The sequence below is a fragment of the Empidonax traillii genome, unplaced genomic scaffold (genome assembly GCF_003031625.1).
Source record: "Empidonax traillii isolate 1590-97213 ecotype Southwest subspecies unplaced genomic scaffold, ASM303162v1 scaffold340:size591717, whole genome shotgun sequence".
Lineage (NCBI taxonomy): Eukaryota > Metazoa > Chordata > Aves > Passeriformes > Tyrannidae > Empidonax > Empidonax traillii.
In genome coordinates, this window is record NW_020955533.1 from 11,067 (window position 1) to 34,845 (window position 23,779).

The window sequence follows — 23,779 nt, forward strand, 5'->3', positions numbered from 1 at the left end:
CGCCGCCCCGCTCGCCCCCCTGCCCGGCCGCCACCATGTACGACGCCGACGAAGGTGAGACCTTTTGCCCCCTTTCCCCTCCTTTTTCTCCCGTCCGCCCCGACAAGGCGGGCAAGGGCCGCGCGCGGGGCCCGTAGGAGCCGGGAGCGCGGGGGAAGTGGAGGAAGGGGGATGCTCCAGGCGCGCTGGGATCTTTCCGTAGGAGGCGGGAGTGGGGGGGCGGGGGGGGGGGTGTGCGCTGGGCGCAGTGGGCTCTCCCGCGGGAACCGGGCGGCCATAGAATCACAGAAGAAACAGCTAGGTGGGAAAAGGCCTCTAAGGTCGTCGAGTCCAGTCTTTGACCTAACACCATCTTGTCAATTAGACCATGGCACTAATTGGCACATCCAGTCTCTTCTTAAGCACCTCCAAGGACGGTGACTCCAGCACCTCCCTGAGGAGCCCATTCTAATGCCCAGTCACTCTCTCTGTAAAGAACTTCTTCCTAATGTCCAACCTAAATATCCCCTGGTGCAGCTTAAGACTGTGCCCTCTTACCTGGGAGAAGAAACCAACCCCCACCCGGCTACAATCTCCTTTCAAAGAGTTGCAGAGAGTGATGAGGTCTCCCCTGAGCCTCCTCTTCTCCAGGCTGAACAGTCCCTGCTCCCTCAGCCTCTCCTCATAGGGCCTGTGCTCAAGTCCCTTCACCAGCCTGGTTGCTCTTCTCTGGACCTGCTCCAGCACCTCGATGTCCTTCCTAAGGGGCCCAGAGCTGGACACAGTACTCCAAGTGTGGCCTAATCAGTCTGGCCCTGGTCTTGCTGGGTTCAGTATTCCTGATACAGGCCAGGATGCTATTGGCCTTCTTGGCCACCTGGGCACACTGCTGGCTCATGTTCAGCCTGCTGTTAATGAGAAAATCAGCCAGAGGTGCTGCTGCAGTGCCGGAGGATCCCTCAGCCGGCCAGGAGGGATGCTGAGGTGGTGATGGGAGCCTGGCTCACACGCTGTGCTTCTTTCCCCGCAGATATGCAGTATGATGAGGACGATGATGAAATCACGCCCGACCTGTGGCAAGAAGCCTGCTGGATTGTCATTAGGTGACTGGCTAAAACTTGCTGTTCCTAAACCCTTCAGTGCATGTGCTCTTGGTTTCACAGGTGGCATCCAGTTTGCTAGGGACACATCCTGGGAGCTGCAGGCTTGGTTATGATGAACTGTGTGTTGTAGCATATTCAGAGCAGAAGGGCTTTAAACAAAAACAGAAAAGTTCTTCATCAGGGATGAAGAACCCCTGGCGGGGGAACACACTGTTTTCAGTGAAGTAAGAGGTGGTTTTTGTTCTATATCAAGTATGTGATTTTGTCCACTAATCTCAGCTGACGCTGTCAGTACTTAACTATTTGCACCATTAAATGTTTTTTTCTATCAAAAAAAAGACCTACAGCTTCTTGAGACTGTTAAGGAGTGAGGTGCCATGTGGAACTGAGTAAAAAATGTTTATTTTCTTAGTTGCATGATTCATAAGATGTGCCTGAATGGTGTCTTAGACTGCAAGCAGAAGGGTAGATCTGCAGAGGTGGTCCCGTAAGCAGGCTGGTTGGAGAGCAGAGATGAGAAACGTTAAAGGCAGAAGGACATCTTTTCCTGTGCAGCCCAGTAAAGCTGTCTTTACTTTCAGACATGTGGGAGGTATCTAATACAAATTCTTCAGCTGAAGCTGCACCTCACTCCATATGACAAAACACGTCATTTACTGTGAGAGTGACCAAGCCCTGGCACAGGTTGTCCAGAGAGGTCATGGAGTCTCCATCTCCATCCTTGGTGTTATTCAAAAGCTCTCTGGGCCTGGTTATAGGTAATCAGCTCTAGGTGACTTTGCTTGAGTGCAGTGGTAGGACAGGGTGACATCCGGACCTCAATCTCAACTGTTCTGTGGCACAGGTTGATCGTGCCCTTCCTCCTTCCCCTTGGGCAACGGCAGACTGTGCAGCAACAGCACAATGGCCAAGGATGTGCTACTCTTTTTGGGAAAGCCTGAAGCTATTGGTAGGCGGCGTAGTTCTTGCCAGTTTCCTCTGGAGACCTTGGCAGTGATGGGACAGAAGCTGAGGTAATGTAGGTTTCCTGGCTCACTTCAGTAATACCTCACTGAAGCACAGGAGCTTGCTGGCAGGAGCTGATGCAGCAGGCGTGTTTAGTTAATCCCATCAAAAGTTAAGATGTGGGGCTTCTAATTTAGGCTTTGATTTTTACAGTTATTTTGTGCTGGGTTTAAAGCTAGGTCACCCAAAGGCTAAGGGAAATCTGGAGGATTGAAGCTGAAACAGGGGAGATACAAGCCAAGAGAAGTTCTGAGAACTATTACTTGGACTAAGGGGCATGCTCTCAGTTTACTGCAGCTTAGAAAATTAGTTAAAGCAAAATAATTTAAAGACGTGGTTGGTAAAACTTCATCTGAAGCCACTTTCACTGACGTTTGTCATCATAATTTAAGGTAGACTCTGCATGCAGCTATGGCCTAGCCAAGAGGTGGCAGCACATCTGGCACTTTGTACTGTCTATGTCTTCAAGCAGTGAGAGAATTGTTAAACATTTTTGAACATCTGTATTTGAAACTCATGCCTTGGGATAAGTGAATATGTTTGATTCTCTACTGCATTTCTTGGCTTTTGTAGGTTTTGTTATAAATCTTAAGCTTGTTGATGTGTGAAGTACGTGAATGAAATCTTCTTGTTCATTAATGTACCTTTTTTGTTTCTAGCTCCTACTTTGATGAAAAGGGTTTAGTCAGGCAACAGTTGGATTCTTTTGATGAGTTTATTCAGATGTCTGTGCAGAGAATTGTTGAAGATGCTCCACCAATTGATTTACAAGCTGAAGCCCAGCATGCCTCAGGAGAAGTGGAAGAGCCGGTAAGTGGAGAACCCTGGCAGAGATGATGTGTTTTTACAATCAAAATCATTTAACGTTGGATTTATTCAGGCCGTGTCTCAAGAGATAAAAGTACATCTGAATTATGCTGCTCATGCAATCAATAGGACAGAAGGATGAACTCTTTGGAGTCTGAGATATGTGGCTAAGTTGTCATGCAGTCAGGTATTGGACTGAGAAACGTGCAAGAGCTTTGTTATCCATGGGATTGAACTTCCCTGTCGTACAGAGTTACTCTGTCTTGCTGGTTGAAAAGTGACAAGCAACAAATGGCTTCTGTAGCTCATATTGTCAATTACCATGCCAAACATCACGGACAGTGACGTGGTAGAGCAAATCAGTCAGAGTCAGGTAGAGCAAGTTTTGGTGGGATTTTTTCAGTAGCTTTAGCATGGCAAGAAAGGTTTATGGCTGAAATCTTGTTAGCTTTCTTCAGCTGAAGTTAGGTCTGGGTTTTCAAAGGTTTCTACTAAAGGTCTCTCTTGAACAACCAAAATGGATGTTTCTTCCATTACAAGTAAATGTACTCTTGTTTTCCAGCCCCGGTATCTGCTGAAGTTTGAACAAATCTATCTCTCCAAACCTACACATTGGGAAAGAGATGGAGCACCCTCGCCAATGATGCCGAATGAAGCCAGGCTGAGAAACCTTACGTAAGAGCCAACTCTGGAGTGGATAAACACAAGGGAGAACTGCCTCTGCATTATTAATTTATAGTCTTTTTCAATATAGTAGTGCCTTGAAAATGTAATAATTACTCTTCTATTTAAAATTCCATGCCTACTTTTTAAATCAGATCAGATGATGATTGATGATGTGGTAATAATGTGTTATATACCAGTGAGTGCTTGAATAACTACATTCATTACTCAAGGTTGTACAGAAGGGTTAATGACTGTCAGATAACGCAGTGGTGTTTTTATTCTGTAGGTATTCAGCTCCCTTGTATGTGGATATAACTAAAACAGTCATTAAAGAAGGGGAGGATCAATTACAGACACAACATCAGAAAACCTTTATAGGAAAAATTCCTATTATGTTACGTTCGACATACTGTTTGTTGAATGGCTTAACTGACCGTGATCTTTGTGAACTGAATGAATGCCCGCTTGATCCTGGCGGCTACTTTATCATCAATGGATCAGAAAAGGTAAGGGCTTATACCTTGCATAGATGTCTTTACAGACACCTATGGAAGTTCTGTTGCTTGTTTCCATATGCGAGGAGCAAAAGCACTCTTATTTCAGTGTATCAGAGTCACTGTGGGCACTTCTGATCTTGCACAAAAATGGGCTTTTAGTCCTCTGTTAGGACTTTCTCAAGCTACCTCTTCTTCTTCCCTGAGGCACATTTCCCATCTTCAGTTCTTCCCTTCTTCAGCTGCATGAACTGTTTTGCACTGAATGCCACTAAGTACTCTAGATATTTTCCTTTCCATTTCCAGCGTTGCAGAGCAGCATGCACCTAAAATGAGGCACTTCTTCACTCCGAGTGTCCTGTAGGTTGTTCCCAGCTATTATAAAATTAAGATTTTTCCCTCCATTGCTGTGGATGCAGCTTCAGCAAATCATATCCTCTTCATGCTAGTGCCTCACCAGTGAAACTTCCCATATTTTGTAACTGATACCTGAGTAAACACAGCAAAAGCATTAAAATTTTATTTTTCTCCTTGGGGAAAAAAACCCAAATCAGTCCTTGAGTGTTATAGCTGGCATTTAAATCTAAATGCCTGTGTAGTGCCTTGGCCTTAGAAAAACAGGTAGTGAAATACTTTCTTTATCAGTGTTGTGCCTAAAGCTAACAGAAATGTTTTGGCACAGCCAGCAGATGTGGTAAGTGCATCACAGAGAACAGTGTTCCCTGAGTCTCTTGTTTTGGTTATTCTATCTTAACTGAATTTCTTAAAATGTAGAGTATAATCCAACTGAATCTGGCAGATTGACTTCATGCTGTGCAGTGCTCTTACTTTTAAGGCACCTGAAGGAATAGTAGAAACACACTGTGCTTGTTACTTTGAGCATGCTCTTTGTCAGGTATTTACTGGTGTTCTTCTTTCTCCCAAAGGTTTTAATTGCTCAAGAGAAAATGGCTACAAACACAGTGTATGTGTTTGCAAAGAAAGATTCAAAGTATGCCTACACAGGAGAGTGTAGATCTTGTCTGGAAAATTCCTCTCGACCCACGAGTACTATATGGGTTAGCATGCTGGCCAGAGGCGGGCAGGTATGTCTTGGCAGTAATAACCCCTGCCCTGAGGCTTACCAGACAGATTGTTTTAGGAGTTTTGTTACTGTCTCTTTGTGTCATTTGCTTTTGGGATTTTGAGAAGAAATTTCTCTTGATGCTAAATTGTAAAGAAGGTAAATTAAATGAAAGTGTAGTCTATTAGTCATACGTTATCCCTGTCTCTATGATAAATTATTTGAGGATTGGAATGAGGACTCCATTTGTGGCAGGCTTTAGGGTGAGGCTAAAAATAGTTTTATAATTACTGTACATGAGTTTTTAAAAAATCTAAACAAGCTGTGTCCTGTTTTTTGACAAAGGACAAAAAAAGGAGCAGAGACCAAATATTTAGATGTATTTTGCGGCCCACATATAAATTCATATTTAACATCTAGTTATGCAGTCTGTGAGGCGAAATAAGTACTACTTGTAAATTCTAAAACAGAATATGTCTGTACTCATCAGTACTGTTGCATTGATGATGTGAAATTTCCCAAGAGTAGCTTTAATAGAAGCTTTACACTACTTTCACTCTTGGTGTCTGGGGCACTCTTGAGTCCCTCTGCATCACACAGTGTTTCTGGAAAAAGGGATCAGCTTCTTGAGTGATCACTTGCGCAGTGGGTTAGAAAAGCTGGGTGTAAGCTGACAGAAGGAACACTGAAGATGGATAGGATTGCTCTTGGCAAATACACAGAGGGAGAGAAATTATGTGTATGAGTGAAAAAGTAGAATTTACATTCCTTTGTATCAGCAAAAATTTTACAAGTTTTTGCAGACTTCTAAAGCTCTAAATATTTTAAAATACCAAGTCGTTGGCAGAGTAAGGTTTCAGAACAGCTCCTCAGTTGGCCTGCTGAGAAGTCGTGTTTTCCTGTGAAAACTGAAAAAATACACTTACAATGTATCATCCAAATCCAGAGAGAGATTTTTATTTAAAGGCATGTTTTTTTCCCCATCTTTCCAGGGTGCAAAGAAGAGCGCTATTGGCCAGCGCATTGTAGCAACTTTGCCGTATATCAAACAAGAAGTCCCCATCATTATTGTCTTTCGTGCACTAGGCTTTGTGTCCGACAGGGACATTTTAGAGCACATCATATATGATTTTGAAGATCCAGAAATGATGGAAATGGTAATATATGTTAAATTATTTCCTGTCTTGGTGATTGGTGATGTGTAGGTGTGGCTGATCATCACTTAAAGCATTGTCCATTTTCCTTTTGTAGTTTGTTTCTTTATTATTTCTGTGGGTTGTCTATTAGAAGTGTTAAAAGTTCTCTACCTAAATCTATTCTAATGAGTACTTGAAGTGAACAGAGGGCAGTAGAAATTTGAAGGAGTTATACGTATTTGGAGAGATAGGATCTTCTCCTGTGCCATTGACTCTAATTGTGAAATCTTGATTATACCTGAAACAGCAACAGGCCTAGAACATATTCAAATAAGAACTGTTTCTGAAGTCTAAACTAGTTTTTGTGTTCTTCCATTGTGCTTCATTACTGTTGCCAGAAATACCCGGATCAACAATTAGCAGATCCTGGAAAGAATCATTAGCAAACTACTATTGTCATTTCCTTCAACCCCAACAGATGTTGGATGCTACAGGATTTTGATGTATTTTTGTGCCTTAGGTCAAACCTTCTCTGGATGAAGCATTTGTCATTCAAGAGCAAAATGTTGCTCTAAACTTCATTGGCTCAAGAGGTGCAAAGCCAGGTGTCACCAAAGAGAAGAGAATCAAGTATGCTAAAGAAGTCCTGCAGAAGGAAATGCTCCCACATGTTGGTGTCAGTGACTTCTGTGAAACCAAAAAGGCCTATTTCCTAGGGTATGTCAGAACTCTGTCTCACATCTGCAAATGGACCCTGAATACATAGTTTATTCTCATATATGTACATGATTGGAAGAACACACTGAATGGAAGTTTGTTTTTAAGCTCAGTCTTCTAGATACTCAGCGATAAACTTCAGGGCACTGGTATATTTTTGAGGCTGAGAAAATGCAAGTTCCGATAAAATAGGGGGAAAATAAGGAAACAAAATGAGCCTTCAACACATTCTAGATCATAAGTTAGATGTGATGATAGTGATAAATGACTTTTTGCTTGGACAAAATATAGAAATTGATAACTAAAATGTAGGTAACTACTGATAAGCTGATTATAATGTAAACTATTAGCACATCATCTCAATCTCTGCTTATTGGTATGCAGATGAACTGTAGCATCAGGAGACTTGCCATTTTACACCTGATTGCGAATGCTTAAACAGAGCCCATATTACAGAACAAGACAGACTGTAGCAGAAGAGGCATTTTAATCGTGATTTAAATATTGACTTCTCTCTGTCCTCAACCTGAACTTTCTGTGGGTCATTTACCTCTCAGGATATGCTGAAGAGGTCTGGTTTAGTATCCTAAAGATCTGGAACAGACAGCCTTTAGGAAAGAGTTCACTGATTTATCTGTGAAAGCCTGTAATCTTTGTTTTCAATACCTGTTGTCAGTTTAAAACATAAGCTATCTTATTTGCTTAGGTATATGGTTCATAGATTGTTGCTGGCAGCACTGGGGAGAAGAGAGCTGGATGACAGAGATCATTATGGCAACAAAAGACTGGATCTTGCTGGGCCACTGTTGGCTTTCCTCTTCAGAGGGTAAGTATCACGTTTTCTTTGGACATAATTAATGATAGAGGCATTGCCAACTCTCTGCTTCTAAATCAGTCAGACTGATTCTGTTCTGTCCAAGAGCTGGTCTTAGTCAACAAAGCTTGTATCTGACTATGATTTTTTCATGAAATGGTTAAATTTCCTGTCGTAGTTGGTGGCTAGGATTGACTTGATTTGGAGCAAATTTTGTTCGTGTTCACAAACAGGTTAATTTGTTTTATTCCCTTCTACCTCCTTGCTAGTTACAAATTGTCTCTTTTCAGGAGGTCAGTGACTTTTTTTTCCAAATAACACTAAGTATGGTGAATTGCTACAGCACTATTTAATCATGTTTTTTGGTGTCTTTCTTCTACAGAATGTTTAAGAATTTGCTGAAGGAAGTGAGAATATATGCACAAAAGTTTATTGACAGAGGGAAAGACTTCAACTTGGAACTGGCAATTAAAACGAGAATTATTTCAGATGGTTTGAAGTATTCATTGGCAACTGGAAACTGGGGTGACCAGAAAAAAGCTCATCAGGCCAGAGCAGGAGTGTCTCAGGTACAGTTTTGTCAGGTTTACGTAAGAGAAAAACTATGTTATGAAAGGGTTTAACATGGCTTGGCAGCCATGCGTGTTGTATGTTAAGTAGAAGCATTTTTGAAAGGAAACTTCCTTAGCTGACACAGATGAAGATCCAAATAGTTGGTTCAGGTTTGTGGTTTGGGGTTTTTTTGGGTTTTTGTCATGGTTTGTTTTTTTATTCACTGCTAAACAGTTGGTATAACTCTTCTAAAGATTGGGTTTTTTTGTGTGTTAGAGCATATGCTTGTGTGTCTGGTAAATTCCTATATCCTAGGGTATCTTTTGGGAGGATGGATTTCTTTCCTGTAATTACTTCCAGTCCTTCACAGGTGGTTAAAGAAACTTGAGAGTCATATAAAAGTTGCATATTCCACAGCAAATGATGAGGAGCACTGACTTTAGGAGCAGTGTAGTGCTTAGCTGAGTCCCTTTCTCCTAATGATGGAAACAGGAAAAAGGTGTCAGTTTTTAAATACCAGCACATTTTGTTGTCTGGAGCCCTGGTGCGATCATAATTTGGGGAAAGCAAAGTAAAGAAAGGGGCAATGATAGGTGTCCCTGGATAGAGCGTTGTTGTTGTTGTTATATGTGTATGAGGGGTTTGTTTGCATTTTAAAGAAACTCTCACAGTTCGGGCTGTAAAAATAGATTTTCTTACATTTTTGAGAAGCTTTGAGCAGACTCTGAGAAGAATGTAAATGCTGATTTGCTCCTAATAACTAAAAAGTGTAGCTAACAGAGCTATTTTAGTTGTTTTTGAGTACATCCTTTCTAGAGGGCACTGATCATTTGTGCTAATGTTCTGCCTGTCAACAACCTAACTGCATTCCTTGCTGTTTGCAGGTGTTAAACCGCCTGACTTTTGCGTCTACGCTTTCCCACCTGAGACGCCTGAATTCTCCCATCGGGAGAGATGGGAAACTGGCAAAGCCCCGGCAGCTGCACAATACGCTGTGGGGAATGGTGTGCCCTGCTGAGACCCCAGAGGTAAGGAAAGCACTATTTTTTATGTCAGTACTGCCTTTTTCTGCTGGTCATTTTGTAGCCATGGCACTGGTGATGATCGCTTGCGCTTTTTTAAAATGCTGACACGAATATTTGGTTTTATAGCCAACTCTGTGGTTGAATGGCAGGAATTAATAAAATAATTAGCATGTTTTGTGTCCAGTTCCTTGAGGAGTTGAAGTTTAAGTTCTTGGATCTTTTGGGGCAAATCTGTTGATTTGAAAATGCAAGTTAACTTTGTGTTTCTGCTAGGGTCATGCAGTAGGACTTGTGAAGAACTTAGCCCTGATGGCTTACATTTCTGTGGGGTCTCAGCCATCCCCAATTTTGGAATTCTTGGAAGAGTGGAGCATGGAAAACCTGGAAGAAATCTCTCCAGCAGCAATAGCTGAGTATGTGCAAATGTAACTGTTTAAACAGACTTAAACTTTTTGTCCTGCACAAGACTTCAAAGGTGTGGGGGGTTTTGGTGTGGTTTTTTTTTTAATTATTATTTGTTTATTTTCCTTTTTTCTAGTGCTACCAAGATCTTTGTTAATGGCTGCTGGGTAGGAATACACAAAGATCCAGAGCAGCTCATGAATACCCTAAGGAAGCTACGCCGTCAGATGGACATCATTGTGTCAGAGGTATAAATTTTACATCTAGAGTTTAGGTCCCCTTTTAGACAAGAGAGGATAATGCCTTGACCCTACTTTGCAAGCTCCAAATAGCATGACTTGCCAATCTCTTTCTGAATATACTTCACATTGGGTTTTTGTTGTGATTTTGCTTTGTTTTGTGTTTTGTTTGGGGAGTTTTTTGTGTTAGGTGCCTTTTCTTTGTTTTTTTTTTATTTGATCTCGTGTGGTTTGTTGTTTGTTTGCGGGGTTTGGGTTTTTTGAGGGGGGAGTTGGTTGGTTGCTTTTAAAGAGGATCCGGTTGAAAAGAGTCTTCTGAAATGCTACTGTTGTAGGAGTGTTAATGTTTGTTCTGTACTGATGATAGTGCCTGTAAAATCTTTGCTTTAGGAAATTTAGTTACCCTGTCTTGTGCTCTGCGGTTCTGATTCCAAGCAGAGGTTTTGTACTCACAGGGTGCTGCTTTCTTGTGCAGGTCTCAATGATCAGAGACATCCGTGAGCGAGAAATCCGCATCTATACCGATGCAGGCAGAATTTGTCGGCCCCTTTTAATCGTGGAGAAACAGAAGTTGCTGTTGAAGAAAAGGCATATTGACCAGCTGAAGGAAAGAGAGTATAACAATTACAGGTGAGATATGTTCCTGCAGTTCAACTGAATGTGTCATTTTCCATCTTGGAAGCTGCACGTTCCTGCAGGCTGGAGAGAGAAATGTTTAAATCTTTGTGCAGCACAAAGATGCTTTCTCTGCCAGGTAGTTTAATTTTTTTTTAGTCACACGGAGGCAGTAGTACTAATAATAAGCCAGGGAAGTTCTTGTTCTTGTTACTGCTGAAGAGACCCATTTTATGTTCTAATGTAGTTATTGTTTATTCAGTTGGCAGGATCTTGTGGCCAGTGGTGTGGTAGAGTACATTGATACACTGGAAGAAGAGACTGTGATGCTGGCAATGACTCCAGATGACTTGCAAGAGAAAGGTGTGGCATATTGTTCAACATACACACACTGTGAGATTCACCCGTCCATGATCCTGGGAGTGTGTGCATCTATTATCCCTTTCCCTGATCACAACCAGGTTGGTGCACCTCTTTCAACATCCTGCTTTTTTAAATCTGATAGAAAACCCACAGGTGTGTGTAAAGAGCTCTATGTGCATAATTGCATAATTGCTGGTCTTCTCTTGTCTGTCTAGTCTCCCAGGAACACATACCAGTCTGCTATGGGTAAACAGGCCATGGGAGTTTACATCACAAATTTCCATGTCCGCATGGATACGCTGGCACACGTGTTGTATTATCCCCAGAAGCCCCTTGTAACAACACGCTCCATGGAGTACTTGCGATTCAGAGAGTTACCAGCAGGTATGTTGTCAGTTAATGTCTGTGGAACAAAAATACTGGTGTTTGTTTAGACAATGTCACAAGTGTTATGTAGAATACCTGAGTATTTAGCAAATGTTGGCAATTAAAAGAGTGTTAGCTTGTAGCTGGACACCTAGGCTGCAGAAAACACACTGGTAGTGCTGCAGCTGAAACTACTTTGCCTCTATAGTCTGCTACAATCTAACTGGGAAAAAAAGCATTTTCTCTATCGGTATTTGCCAGGTTTTTCACAAGGGGTCACTCTTGACTCTCTTTTCTACCCAAAGTTGGATTTGCTGATACTACATGTTTCTGTGTGTGGGACATGGAGATTTTATCTCAGAAAGGGTAGAACAGCTTCCCTGTAGAGAATACAGCTTATTTTGAGTTACAAATAATGTCTGAGTGGAACGTGTAGATCCTTTCAAAGTCTTTGCTCTGCATATTATAGGTATCAACTCGATTGTAGCCATCGCATCATACACGGGCTATAACCAGGAAGACTCTGTCATCATGAACCGTTCTGCTGTTGACAGAGGCTTTTTCAGGTAGGCCTTAGTAAATTTTTTAACTGCTTGGAATTAAAAAAAAAAAGTATACTGAGTTGTCCAAAGATTCATGAAAAGTTCATTTTTATGCTGGAAGACACTGTTCTCCCAAATCTTTCCAACCTGAGAAGCTTTGTAATTTTTTTTTAATGAGAATGGAGGGAGCAGCACAGTGAAAACAGTGAGTGTGTATCTTAGCAAACAAAATACAGTAAGGAATGGTTCATCCTTTATGCAGTGTCCCAGCTATTCCATTTTGGTATTTATTTTTTACTGCCCCAAAAAGAAGCCTTTATAAATTGAGTGTTTCCTAGCTCCAGTTATAATGAGGGTGACACTGCAAGGTAGCAGTAGAAGCCTAAAAAAGCTTGCAAAATGGCATGTATAAGGAGGAAGGTAATATGAAATGAGATGCTGAAGATGTGAATAATCATTAGAAATAATAACTACTTTTGAGATGTCAAGCAGATCTGAAAGTCTCTGCAGTTCGTCAAAATTAGCATGTTATCTAGAGATGCAGTGTCTTAAAGGTGACCATCCTAATACCATCAGAAACTTTTGTTTGTTTGTTGGGTGGAGTCTTCTTCTGTTTTTGTTTTCCCCTCTTCATTGATGGTCCGGTTAACAGGAAATTAGAGGGAAGCTTTGTGGAATATTGTCATTATTTGATTCTGGTTGTCATTCATATTAGTAGCCATAATGTGTGATAAAAAGGTGATTATAGTGAAATTCAGATTTACAGATGAGGGGAAATGATGCTGGTTTCACTGGAGAAGGCTTTGTAACTTTGTTTCAGATCTGTGTTCTATCGCTCATACAAAGAGCAGGAGTCTAAAAAAGGGTATGACCAAGAGGAAGTTTTTGAAAAGCCTACACGCGAAACTTGCCAAGGTAAGATACAAGAGTGTGCAAAGACTTGAGTTTTTAAATTCAGTTTTTGTGGGCAAGGCTGTTAATGTTGTTGAACTGATGCAGTCTTCATTTTGGGGCATATAAGACAGCAGAGAAGTCTGTATTAATTGTTATCAATACACCAGTTGAGATATTTGTGTAAAATTAGATCTTTTTGCAGTTGTCTGAAGTTGCAAGCAGACTTGTTGAATTTCTACAGAACAACAGAGTCAATATGTTGAAAAATTTGGGAGTCTACTTTCTGTTTTTTTCTTTTTTTTTTGCTCCGAGGTATGAGACACGCAATCTATGACAAACTTGATGATGATGGTTTGATAGCACCTGGGGTACGTGTGTCTGGGGATGATGTCATCATTGGCAAAACAGTAACGCTGCCAGAGAACGAAGATGAACTGGAAAGCACAAACAGACGCTTCACAAAGAGAGACTGCAGCACTTTCCTGCGAACTAGTGAGACTGGCATTGTAGATCAGGTCATGGTGACCCTTAATCAGGAAGGATACAAGTTCTGCAAGATTCGGGTGAGCAATAATATGTGTGCTTTCTGCTTTCAGTAGTCTCTGCTGTGTATTTAACTTACCAGTTGAATGTTTCCCTCTGGCTTACAGGTGCGCTCTGTAAGAATTCCACAAATTGGAGATAAATTTGCTAGCAGGCATGGTCAGAAGGGAACCTGTGGTATCCAGTACAGGCAAGAGGTAGTAACTTTTTTTTCCTTCTTAACATTTTGCCAGCGCCATTCTTAGCATTTGAACTGCTTTAAGTGAATTGTCTGTGGAATACCTATTCACGTGCAATGTGTTGACTTAATTTTAGCTAAAATATTTTTAGAAGGGGACACAGCTCCTTCTTACATGATACTTAAATGCCTTTGAAACACTTTAAAAGATTTAATTTGGATCCAGGCACCTCCTTTTCCTAAAAATTATATTCTGGGAAGAATTGAGTGTCTGTTTCCCTGCTCTAGGATATGCCCTTCACCTGTGAAGGCATCACACCTGATATCATTATCAACCCCCATGCCATCCCTTCCCGTATGACCATTGGTCACTTGATTGAGTGTCTTCAGGGGAAGGTAAGAAAAAAATCTTCTGTACTGAATGTCTGAGCAATATGAATTAAAATTTGGGGGAGGGGCTTTTGTTTGTTTGGGGTGTTTTTTTTGTAAAGATAAGTACTGCCTAGTAGGTGTTACTCAACTGAAAAATAAAGATTATTCTGCAGTTACTTGATAGCAAAAGCAGGTTTCTTGGGGAAGACCTACAGTCCTGTAAATTTTGCCCAGCAAGTCAGACACCACAGTGTGCTCTCTCATCTGTTACTTTTGTTCAGACATTTCCCTGACCTACCAAAAGAAGTAGCAAATTTGTTGATACTGGGTATTTTTTGTGTAGCTGATAAACAAAGCAAGATAGGGTACTATGATGGGCACAGAATCTGAGATTCAAGCATTAAGTGTTGAACTGTTTGAAACAGCTTAATGTAGTGTAACCAGTCCTTCAGAAACATGACAGACTTTTGCAAATCCCTTCTCTGTAGGTGTCTGCAAACAAGGGAGAAATTGGTGATGCTACACCTTTTAATGACGCTGTCAATGTGCAGAAGATTTCCAATCTTTTATCAGATTATGGCTATCATCTAAGAGGAAATGAGGTATAACCAAATTATCAGTTCATTGTAATCTTTTTAATACACATCTGGTGGATAGTAAGCCTTATGATTCAGTGACTGCATTGACTTCTTCAGGTCCTTTACAATGGCTTCACTGGTCGAAAAATCACATCACAGATCTTTATTGGTCCTACGTATTACCAGCGATTGAAGCACATGGTAGATGACAAAATCCATTCTCGTGCAAGAGGGCCCATCCAGATACTTAACAGGCAGCCCATGGAAGGTAGATCTCGGTAAGGATGCGTGTTAGTTTCTATATGGTGTTTACTATTTTACTATTAGTTTACTATTTTTACTACTAGTTGCCTCAGCTTTGCAGCTAGAACTTCATTCGCTCACCCCAATTAGCCACCCATTTTTCATGTGTTTGGCTTAAGATCAAGTGTTGGGTGCAGCGTCAAGGCTTTGGTAGCAGGAGGTGGCCTCTCCGGGAAAGGACCAGGGGTTGCTCTGTGCTGGCCACAGCCACTTTCAGCTGGCTCTGACCAGCCAAAGCCTGTCAGCGGTGCTGGTGGCACCTCTGTGGGAATGTATTTAAGAAAGGGTAAAAAATGCTGTGCAGCACCTGTGAGAGAGAGAAGGGAAAAGATGCGAAAGGAACTGCCCTGCAGCTCATGGAAAACCCACACTGGAGCAGACTCCTGGCAGGAGGTATGATCTGTGGGGGATCCATGCTGCACCAATCTGTTCTTGAAAGATAGTATCCCATGGGACAGGCCTGTGCTGGAACAATGTGTGAAAGACTATCCCACGGGAGGGACCATATGCTGTGGAAGGGAAAAAGTGTGAGGAGGAAGGAGCAGTTGAGAGGAACTGTTATGTACTGACTGCAACCCCCATTCTCCCTGTGACCATGGGGAGGGGAGGAAGGAGTTTGGAATGAAGAAGTAAAGTTGAGCCTGGGAAGAAGATTGGGGAGATGAATTTTTTAATTTTGTCTTTGCTTCTCATCATCTTACTCCATTCTTAATGGGCAGTGAATCAATTTTCCCCATGCTGAGTCTGTTTTGCCTGTGACAGTAGTTGATAAGCAATATCCCTGGGTTTATCTCCACTCATGAGTTTTTCCATCTTATTCTCTCCCCATGTCCTCTCGACCTGGTGGGGGAGTCAGAGAGATGCTTGGTGGGTATCTGGCAGACAGCCAAAGTTAAACCCACCACAGATAAGTAGAGGATGACTTAACTGCATACTTCATTTAGCTGTGTGGTTGTGCTGTGGCTGTCAGACACCTGTCATAGAAATGCTCAGCAGCAGTTAAAAATTACTGTGTTCGCATTCTCCGTAACAGTTTATTCTGAGGTGTTAGAGAAAAATTAATGCACAGCTTTCCTCCAGCCTTGCAATACTGCTGTTGTGTTTCTGGTAAGATACTTGTTCTGCCAACAAAACTGATCATTTTGCCAATGAACAGAAAACTTAAGTGGGGTGTTTTGTTTTCCTCTTTTCAGTGATGGTGGCCTTCGCTTTGGAGAAATGGAACGGGATTGCCAGATTGCTCACGGAGCGGCCCAGTTCTTGAGAGAAAGATTGTTTGAAGCTTCAGACCCATACCAGGTGCATGTGTGTAACCTCTGTGGAATCATGGCGATTGCAAACACGAGGACTCACACCTATGAGTGCCGCGGCTGCCGCAATAAAACTCAGGTACGTGTGGTTTTCATCAGCCACTGTTTCTCTCTGTGGGCAAGAGGAAATGCCACTCCAGTGAACAGGAGGATAGGGAAGTAAATATTTAAAGAAGCACCAGAACAATTGCTATTTTAGTTTCATAACTGTTTTAAGTGTTTACAGTGACCTAGTTAATTTGGATGCTTCCTTATTAACTTTAGAGTGTTGGCTTGGCAGGAAATGCTGCTCAAGTATTGTACAGTGCAGAGTTTTCAGAGACTTTAAACGCTTGAGAGCTTATTTTTAGAAGTAAAACAGGAATTTAACAGCCATCGCCCTTGTGACTGTCCCATGAAGATATTTATGCTTGCAGAGCTGGGTCCCCATGGGAGGCCTTTTGTGTTGCACTTTGGTGTGTTTTTTTTTTATAATTAATAAAAGCCCTGCAGTGTGTGCTTCGTTACAGCACCATGTCAAGGAAGGGTGGCGGCAGAGATAAAAAGAGTTGCCTTGAACAGGCTTGTTGTTGTGCCAGGGACTGACTGCTGCCCCCACAGCAGTGGCACTGGAGTTACCAATCAGTGTGTGCTGGAAATCTTAACTGCACCTCAGGCACACTTGGCTGTGCACGTGTTCCCTTGTTAAATGGCTCTTGTTTAGGATCAGATCCCTTGGCTGAAGGTTTTATGTTAAAAATGTGTTCTGAATAGCTGCGGTCGTAACCTCTACAGACAGTCTCAGCTTCCCCTCTTGCTTTGGTACCGTCTGTGAGCAATTCTTGTTAAATGCTTTCATGCATAACTTCAGACTTGCTTTGGAGCCAAAAACTTGACGAGTTATTTGTTTAGGGGATGGTAGAAGTTGATGCTTTAGGAGTGCTTATCACAAGACTTTCGAAATCTCTTTCCAGATATCTTTGGTTCGAATGCCCTACGCCTGCAAACTCCTCTTCCAAGAACTGATGTCTATGAGTATTGCACCTCGTATGATGAGTGTTTAGCCTTTAAAAGGGCTTTCTTTTTTTAATTACGAGACTGAAGTTCTCGGGTTTTGTTTAATTTTGTGTACGTTGCATTCAAAATACAGTTTTACTCATCTGCCCTGTGCTGTTCAAAAGTATGTTTATTTCCTGTAAATAGAATTAAAATTTGTAATCAAACTTGTGAATCTCTTTATTTGTGCATCTGTGAAAGAAGTGTGCAAGCAAATTGGGAGTCAAAGAACAAGGGAGTTAAGAGGGAATGATTAGTCAGCTAGAAAAAGCCAGAGCTTGCAGCTTTCCAAAATACTAATTTAAAACTGTGCGTAAGTGAAAGTCCTCACATCACAGCTCTGCACCATCATCTGTGGAAAAACAAAAACATGTTACACTCTGTACTGTTCCAAGAGGGAATATTGCAACTTTGGCAGTAGCTTTCTGATCTTTTAGCTGAGGGCGAGACCTGATCCCTTCTTCCTTCCTTCTTTCCTTCCCTCCCTGCTGCAGGGGGATGATAATAAATGCATTTTTCTGTGCTGAGATCACCTGGACATGGGACACAGACTCTCAGTGTGTAGCTATGACGTCTGACAGTCTGTTCCATTAATCTTATCAATTTCCTTCAAGCTGGCAGCCTACACTTACTTATCACCTGGCTCCAGCGTGCTGACTAGAGAGCTTTTCTACAGCTGAAAAGAAGCAGCTGTAGCACATGAGGGTTGTGTGTAAGAAATAAACTATGAGGCAATGTACATGGTACTGCAGCCTCACCGTAGTTACTGTGAGAGGAGGAGTGAACGTTTTCTGTTCTGGGGTATAAGCGTGCTGTTTGTGGCACAACTCAGTAAAACTCAGTTTCATTCACATCCATAACTAAGGTGCTTGAAAAGGGATTAGAGACTAGAAAAACATTAGCAGAGTTCTTCTGCATGATATTTGGATTCCTTTTAAGCTCTTACTTCAATGCCAAGTGCTGTTAATACTCTCTTAAGGGCAGTATTTCAGCTGTTCACAGACACAAGGATACAGAAAGTCAAGACTGTATAATTTGGATAAAGCTGCCGAGATTAAAACTAAGGATTATTTCCAAAAGTGAATTTGGGCAGCACAGTATTCCTTACATGGATGCTTGGTTCCCAGTGCCTCTGCTTCTAGCACATTTACAGTTACTGTCCCAGTTACCCAGATTTGTTCCTAAGCATATGTGCATGTGATAGTGATCCATCCTCTCTGCAGCTGGAATGAGAGTGGTTGGTTTGCCATTAGCTTTGCACACAGCCTGGCAAAGAGGACCTGCTGTGGCATATCTGTACGCTCCAAGGTTTGACACTCCAGAATGCAGAGACTATGGCAGGTGCTGGGGTGTTTCCAGGATGGTGGAGGTACAGGGACTTGGAAGGAATTTAAGTGCTTGAAGTTCCCTGTCTGCTTTGGGGCCTGTTGTGCCAATATTGCTTCCAGGAGAAATGGGCGGGTTTGGAAGTGTCTAAAGAACAGAGATGATATAAATTTAGGGCTGGAAAATCACTTAAAGTGGCCCTGCAAGAAACCCAGAAGGTATTTTTTAATTTTAATTTGGTATCTTTAATCTCCAGTACTTTACAGCACTTGGCAGTGTTCTTTCCCTTGAGAGCTTTAGCAGCTGAGATTTGCTGGGAATGTTTTGCCGAACACAAAAAACTGTGTGTTAAAACTGGTATTTTTAGTGGGGGGGTGTTTTTTGGGTTAGTTTGTTTGGGTTTTTTAGAAAGCATTAAACAGAGGTAGTCCTTTTGTATCAAGTAACAGTACAACAAGTTGGGGGAGAGAGCTGCTGAGTGTTCAGCCACACTTACCAACCTTTGGTCAGAGCAATTTCATGCAGAGTTTCCACAACGTGGATTTTTGCAGAAGCTGTTGCCTCTCCTTTGGCGTTTGACGCATGGCACTCATATTCCCCAGCATCTTCTTTGCTCAGAGGGGATATCTAGGGGGAAGAAACACAGCCCCGGCCCCCCAGTGAGCATCCCGTGCATGGGTAGAGGTGATTTTGTTTTAAGGCATCTTATATAACTTGCTAGTTGCTTGAGACGTGATGAGATGAACAGAGTGCCTCTAGGGGTTCACCCTGAGCGACCCTGCTGACTGCATGCATTCTGTCAGCTCTGAACAGTCTGGTTCAGATTGTGGTGGGTCTCCTCAGTGGGGTTTGGGACAAGCACCCACTCCTGTGGGTGAGCCTAGCTTTCTTCTCTGCTTCACAGAGGGCAGATCTGTAAGGGCACCCCAGCTGTGGGTGGGTTTGAGGGATGCCTTACCCTCTGTACTGGTTCCTTCCTAGGCGTGGAAAGGGTCTCTTTCCCACTAATGGCAGCAGGAAAGTAATGAGAACTTTTATTTCAGTCAGTCCTTTTCTGGTCACAAAATGCACCCTTCTGCTGCATGCTGGACAGAGATAGGATGCATGCAACAGGTAGGACTGGAGCAAGCAGCCACCTTTACCCTTCACCCCTAATTCACACAAGGTGGTTTTCCTCCAATTGCCCTATGTGTTGCCATTTGCCTTCTGTACTGTTGTTTGTTCATGTTTGCGAACTGCCCTGTACTGTTTGTGCAGCTCTTTGCGTACACAAAATACTTACGAGCACCCAGCCCGTCACTTCGTGTTTCTCAGGGCCCCCTCGGGTCTGGATAGCCAAGTTCTCCCGGTCTCCAGGCAGGAGCTCCATCCTCTGGACACCATACTGTCCTCGAATTATCTAAACAGAAGGGCAGAAACGGGTAAGAATTGGGGGCTTATCTATGCTGGAACTGCTAGAGCCCACACACAGACAAGATCCATGCTAGTTTTACATGAATGTGTTTTTCCTAGTGTCAGCATTTCACCTTATTGTCCACATGGTACTGCCCCAGTGCCTCAGCATCTGCACTGAGGCTGTGTTCCCCTGGCCTCAGCAGGAACACAGAGTGGCACAGTTTTCTGACGTGGATGGTGCTGAGCAGTGGGGCGTGCAAACATACCCTGCACTGACTGCACTGACTTGGCCTCACAGAACTCATGTGCGTGTTCCCAAGGGTGTGTTTAGCCCGTCAGTGCAGCAGCCTGCAGCTGCTGGCAGCCGTACATCAATCCAGTTCAGCAGGCTGGAGCAGCTGCCCTCTGGCTTGCGACTGGAAGACCACCAGGAGCTGACTGTTGTCCTTGTTTGGAGAGACTCCCCCATAACTTCCTGACGATCAGGCTTTTTAACGTGGCAGCAGCAGAGAACTGAGTGTCCGCCTGCATGACCTATCCTCTTCCCAGCAGACCAGCAACAGCCCTGCATGTTTCTGCTGCAGCAAACCAGGCTGTCCCCACTGGTGGGCACAGCATCGAGGGGAAAAGAGCACTGCAGTCACTCGCCAGGGCTGCGTATCCAAGCCCCGAGCACAGCCTGGGTGGTACTCAACCCTTGTTATCACCGTGTCCAGCAGTCTCTCGGCCATGAGGTAGAGGCACAAAAAGCAGAGTAGCATTGACAGTCAGTGTAAACTCAGCATCTGCTCATAAACAAGCAGAAAACGCTGCCTGAGTCAGCATGCCCACGTTGCTCACCCCAGGGTCTGCACTGGAACCCCTATGAATAAAGCTTATTGTCTTAGGGAAAATTTTGGGCCAGTCTAGCTTTTTTAGCCCGCAGCAGCCTCAAGCTAGTATTGTTTTCCGCTTGATTTTAAGGCCCTTCACAAGCGTCCACAAACCTGTGGCACTTAAGGAGGCCACAGGGGCCGTGCAGTGGCTCTCGGCCCTACGGCTACGATCCTCTCTGCTCAACGCTGGCCCCTGTCCAAAGGCAGATGTTACCCGTGCTGCCAAGATCAACACGCTGCTGGCTACTGGAGACAACTGCCCCATGTGGTTCCTGTTCCCGACGATGTGGGCGATGTCTAGCCACCTCAGTCACTGCTGCCAGCTGGGTGATGGCAGGTCAAGGGACATTCCCCGCGTGCTCCAAGTATCAGGCGCTACCAAGAGAAACATGTTCTGCCTCGGGATCAACAAGAGTTTAGAAAAGGCAATGACTAAAGCCTAAGCGAAACCAAATGTTTGGGGGTGGACAGGACTGCACAGATGGGAGAACTCATCAAAGAGGTGTGTTCCTACGCAGGGATCTGCTACGGTCCTTATGCTTACCATGCAGTTTCAGCTGCCTCAGATTTGCTTTGCTCTCTGAGCTCCTAGCAGGGCCCTTACCTTGTTCCAGATGAGGACAGGGGTTGGGATGCCAATGACTTCACAGCTCAGGTAGATCTGTGCTCCTGTCACATTCCAGATGTCCTTAGGAGGAGTCACGATGGAGGGTCCTGCAAAAAGGGAGAAATGCTTTTAAGCCTGGGGTGACTACAAGCTGTTTCCTTGCTGAGCCTTTTAAGTGGGGCCAATCACACCTGATGGGTTTTGAGGACAAGGTGAAGGGGATCCTTGCTTGGAGCAAAGCTGGCAGGACTGATCCCACATCAAAGCACTTCCCTCCCCAAAGCAACACATGCATCCAGCCTTAAGCTGTTCAGACTGAAACCAGACAGAAACTCAAGTGTTGAACAGTTCAGATCAGTCCATCTACTTGCAAGACTGAGGTTAGAGGTAAGATAGTGTTTGTATTCTGTTATCTCAGGGGCTGAGGAGGCCTGTACAAACTGGCCTGGGTGTGCTTACCATGCAGTCACCAAGTCAGCTGGCAGGGAGGAAAGGACCCCCAGGAGACAGGGTGCATCCTGTCACTCTCTCATGCCATAGAGGCCTTGGCCAACTTGGCAGCATCCTTCTCCTCAGCATGATTTCAATCCCATGGCAGCTGGCTAGCAGACTTCAATGTTACGCTGCTCCTCTTTTACCTGCGTGCAATATTCAGCCAAAGGAGGCTGGCTGGAGCATGGCAGAGCTCTCCCTGGCAGGGATCTGGGAAGGGATGAGGTAAATGCAGAGCTCCTTTTTCCCCGAGAGCTCCAATTCCTGGTTAAATAGAGAATTCCTTCCAAAGCAAGATGAGAACAGAATTGTTTTGCAGATCTGGCTGGAGATGTTTACCCCTCAGGCTGAGAAATGTTGGAGATGTAACCCATATCCCAGAAAGGGAAGAATGGCCTTTTTTATTCCAATCCCTCTTTAGTGAGGCTGTTTTACAAAATGCAGCTATTAATTCCCCATAATAGGAAGTGCAGACCAAAGGAGCACATAGTGTTTATTTCCAGTTATTGAGAGCTTTAAGAACACAACAAACAGCTTTCCCCCTTCTGCTCTGAAGATGCAGGCAGTAACAGGAAACTAAAGCTCCCATTACACTGCATCAGGAGAAGGCATTTCCTATGTGCCTGACTGAAGCCCTTGGGTATGCTGGCTCACAGACCACGGTTTATTCTCAGCCCCATAAAAAAGGGGCAGATTTGGGTCCTGATGCTCCTTATGGGGTCCTGAACATGCACTGATTTCAGCCCTGCATGCGCACTCACCCCTGCAGCCCTGTCACAGGCAGTGGGGATCAGGTTTCCAGGTGCATCCCACCACACTAACATCTTCCAGCAGAAAGCTGGTGTCTTTCTCCTCCTCAGGATCTGGGGGCAGATCCACACTGGTATCACCAGCCAAAGGGTATCAGCCATACTTCTATTCTAGCCCAAGAGATGCTGAGGTGGCTCCCCACTCCTGAGCAGCTGGTGTGATCCCAGAGAAGTGTGAGCTCTTCTCTTTCGAGATTTCCCTGTCCGGGAATGACTGTACATGGCCTGCAGGTGGGAAGCTGCTAAGAGACCAGGGGTGCTGCCATCAACATTCTCTGTTACAGAAGTTTTCCAGTTCTGGTTTTGACAGGAGGCAGCTGCACAGAAGCAGAGAAGTTTTATGTGTAGCCCCAGGCGATGGTTGAAACCACACCTAATGGTCAGCAACAGGTGATTTCCTGGCAGACGCCACAGCCCAGGTGCTCCTCATCTGCACAGGGCTGAGTCAAAGGTTTAAGCAGCACTTCGTTACATGCTTATCCATTTGTTGCTTGTGCTGCTTCATGAATTGATTCCTGTGCACCCATCAAAAGAGAGGTGTGTCAAGAGTCACGACACTTTCCCTTATGGCAAAGTGCTGGAGTTATCCTTGCCCCACGTGGCCCAGAACAGATCTGTACCTCCAGCCCATGCTCAGTTCTGCACTCTCAGCAATACCCTACTGAAGGCTGTTCCCCCCCGAGTACACCACAATAAAGGGGGGGTGACCTGCACCCCCAGCCACAGCCAGGCCCCTGGCACAGCAGCGGGGTTGTGGCCAAGCCCAGGGCGTTGCATCCCCACAACGGGGCCACCTCAGGTCACGCACTCTGCTCCCCTTACCCAGCACAGCAGGTTTCCTGCACAGCCCAGCTGTTCTTTTTCCGGTGTCCTCTAAACAATAGGGACAATAGTGCACTTGGAAGCTCCTATGGGACCCGATGTCCCCAGGCGGCTTAGCTTGCACGGCACTCTGGGAGGGCCTCCAGCTGATGTGCACCCAGCAGAGCCTGCTACGGCTGCTGCCTTCTGCTCAAACGTGCACAACCCTCAACGTGACAGTTGCCCTTCCTAGGGCAGAGCTTGGGGCCTGTCCACAGCAGGCAGGGCTATGTCTGCCCTTGCACGACACCATCCTTTTTATCACTGATTACCAGGGTTCTCCACGAGGCAGGAAAAACACAGCTCCCCCCCA

At 44.0% G+C, this 23,779-nt stretch overlaps 2 protein-coding genes across 3 annotated transcripts in view; one reads left to right on the forward strand and one right to left on the reverse strand.

Moving 5' to 3' along the window:
* On the forward strand, positions 1-17,272 carry POLR2B (RNA polymerase II subunit B). The gene is made up of 25 exons (XM_027892155.1): positions 1-54; positions 1,010-1,082; positions 2,747-2,897; positions 3,457-3,569; positions 3,847-4,066; positions 4,981-5,139; positions 6,110-6,274; positions 6,774-6,970; positions 7,677-7,796; positions 8,167-8,353; positions 9,221-9,364; positions 9,635-9,774; positions 9,900-10,011; positions 10,478-10,632; positions 10,880-11,078; positions 11,196-11,364; positions 11,816-11,912; positions 12,709-12,803; positions 13,095-13,345; positions 13,433-13,522; positions 13,792-13,899; positions 14,364-14,477; positions 14,571-14,731; positions 15,950-16,145; positions 17,020-17,272. The coding sequence occupies exons 1-25, from the start codon at positions 36-38 to the stop codon at positions 17,107-17,109; spliced, it is 3,525 nt and encodes a 1,174-aa protein (XP_027747956.1). The 5' UTR covers positions 1-35; the 3' UTR covers positions 17,110-17,272.
* IGFBP7 (insulin like growth factor binding protein 7) overlaps positions 17,205-23,779 on the reverse strand; it is a 16,475-nt gene continuing 9,900 nt past the window's right edge. Inside the window, exons 2-5 of one of the 2 annotated variants that reach the window (XM_027892167.1) lie at positions 21,302-21,411; positions 19,710-19,826; positions 18,924-19,054; positions 17,205-17,453 (exon numbers count right to left, since the gene is read on the reverse strand). In XM_027892167.1, the coding sequence (XP_027747968.1) occupies position 17,453; positions 18,924-19,054; positions 19,710-19,826; positions 21,302-21,411 (359 nt within the window). In that variant the 3' untranslated portion in view covers positions 17,205-17,452. The remainder of the gene's footprint in view (positions 17,454-18,923; positions 19,055-19,709; positions 19,827-21,301; positions 21,412-23,779) is intronic. The other variant, XM_027892166.1, reaches the window with a different exon arrangement.

Excerpts from the sequence above, each read along its gene's own strand:
- POLR2B (XM_027892155.1), top strand. Across the intron at positions 1,083-2,746 it reads GCCTGCTGGATTGTCATTAG|CTCCTACTTTGATGAAAAGG; the intron begins GTGACTGGCTAA and ends TTTTGTTTCTAG. Across the intron at positions 13,523-13,791 it reads GTATCCAGTACAGGCAAGAG|GATATGCCCTTCACCTGTGA; the intron begins GTAGTAACTTTT and ends TCCCTGCTCTAG.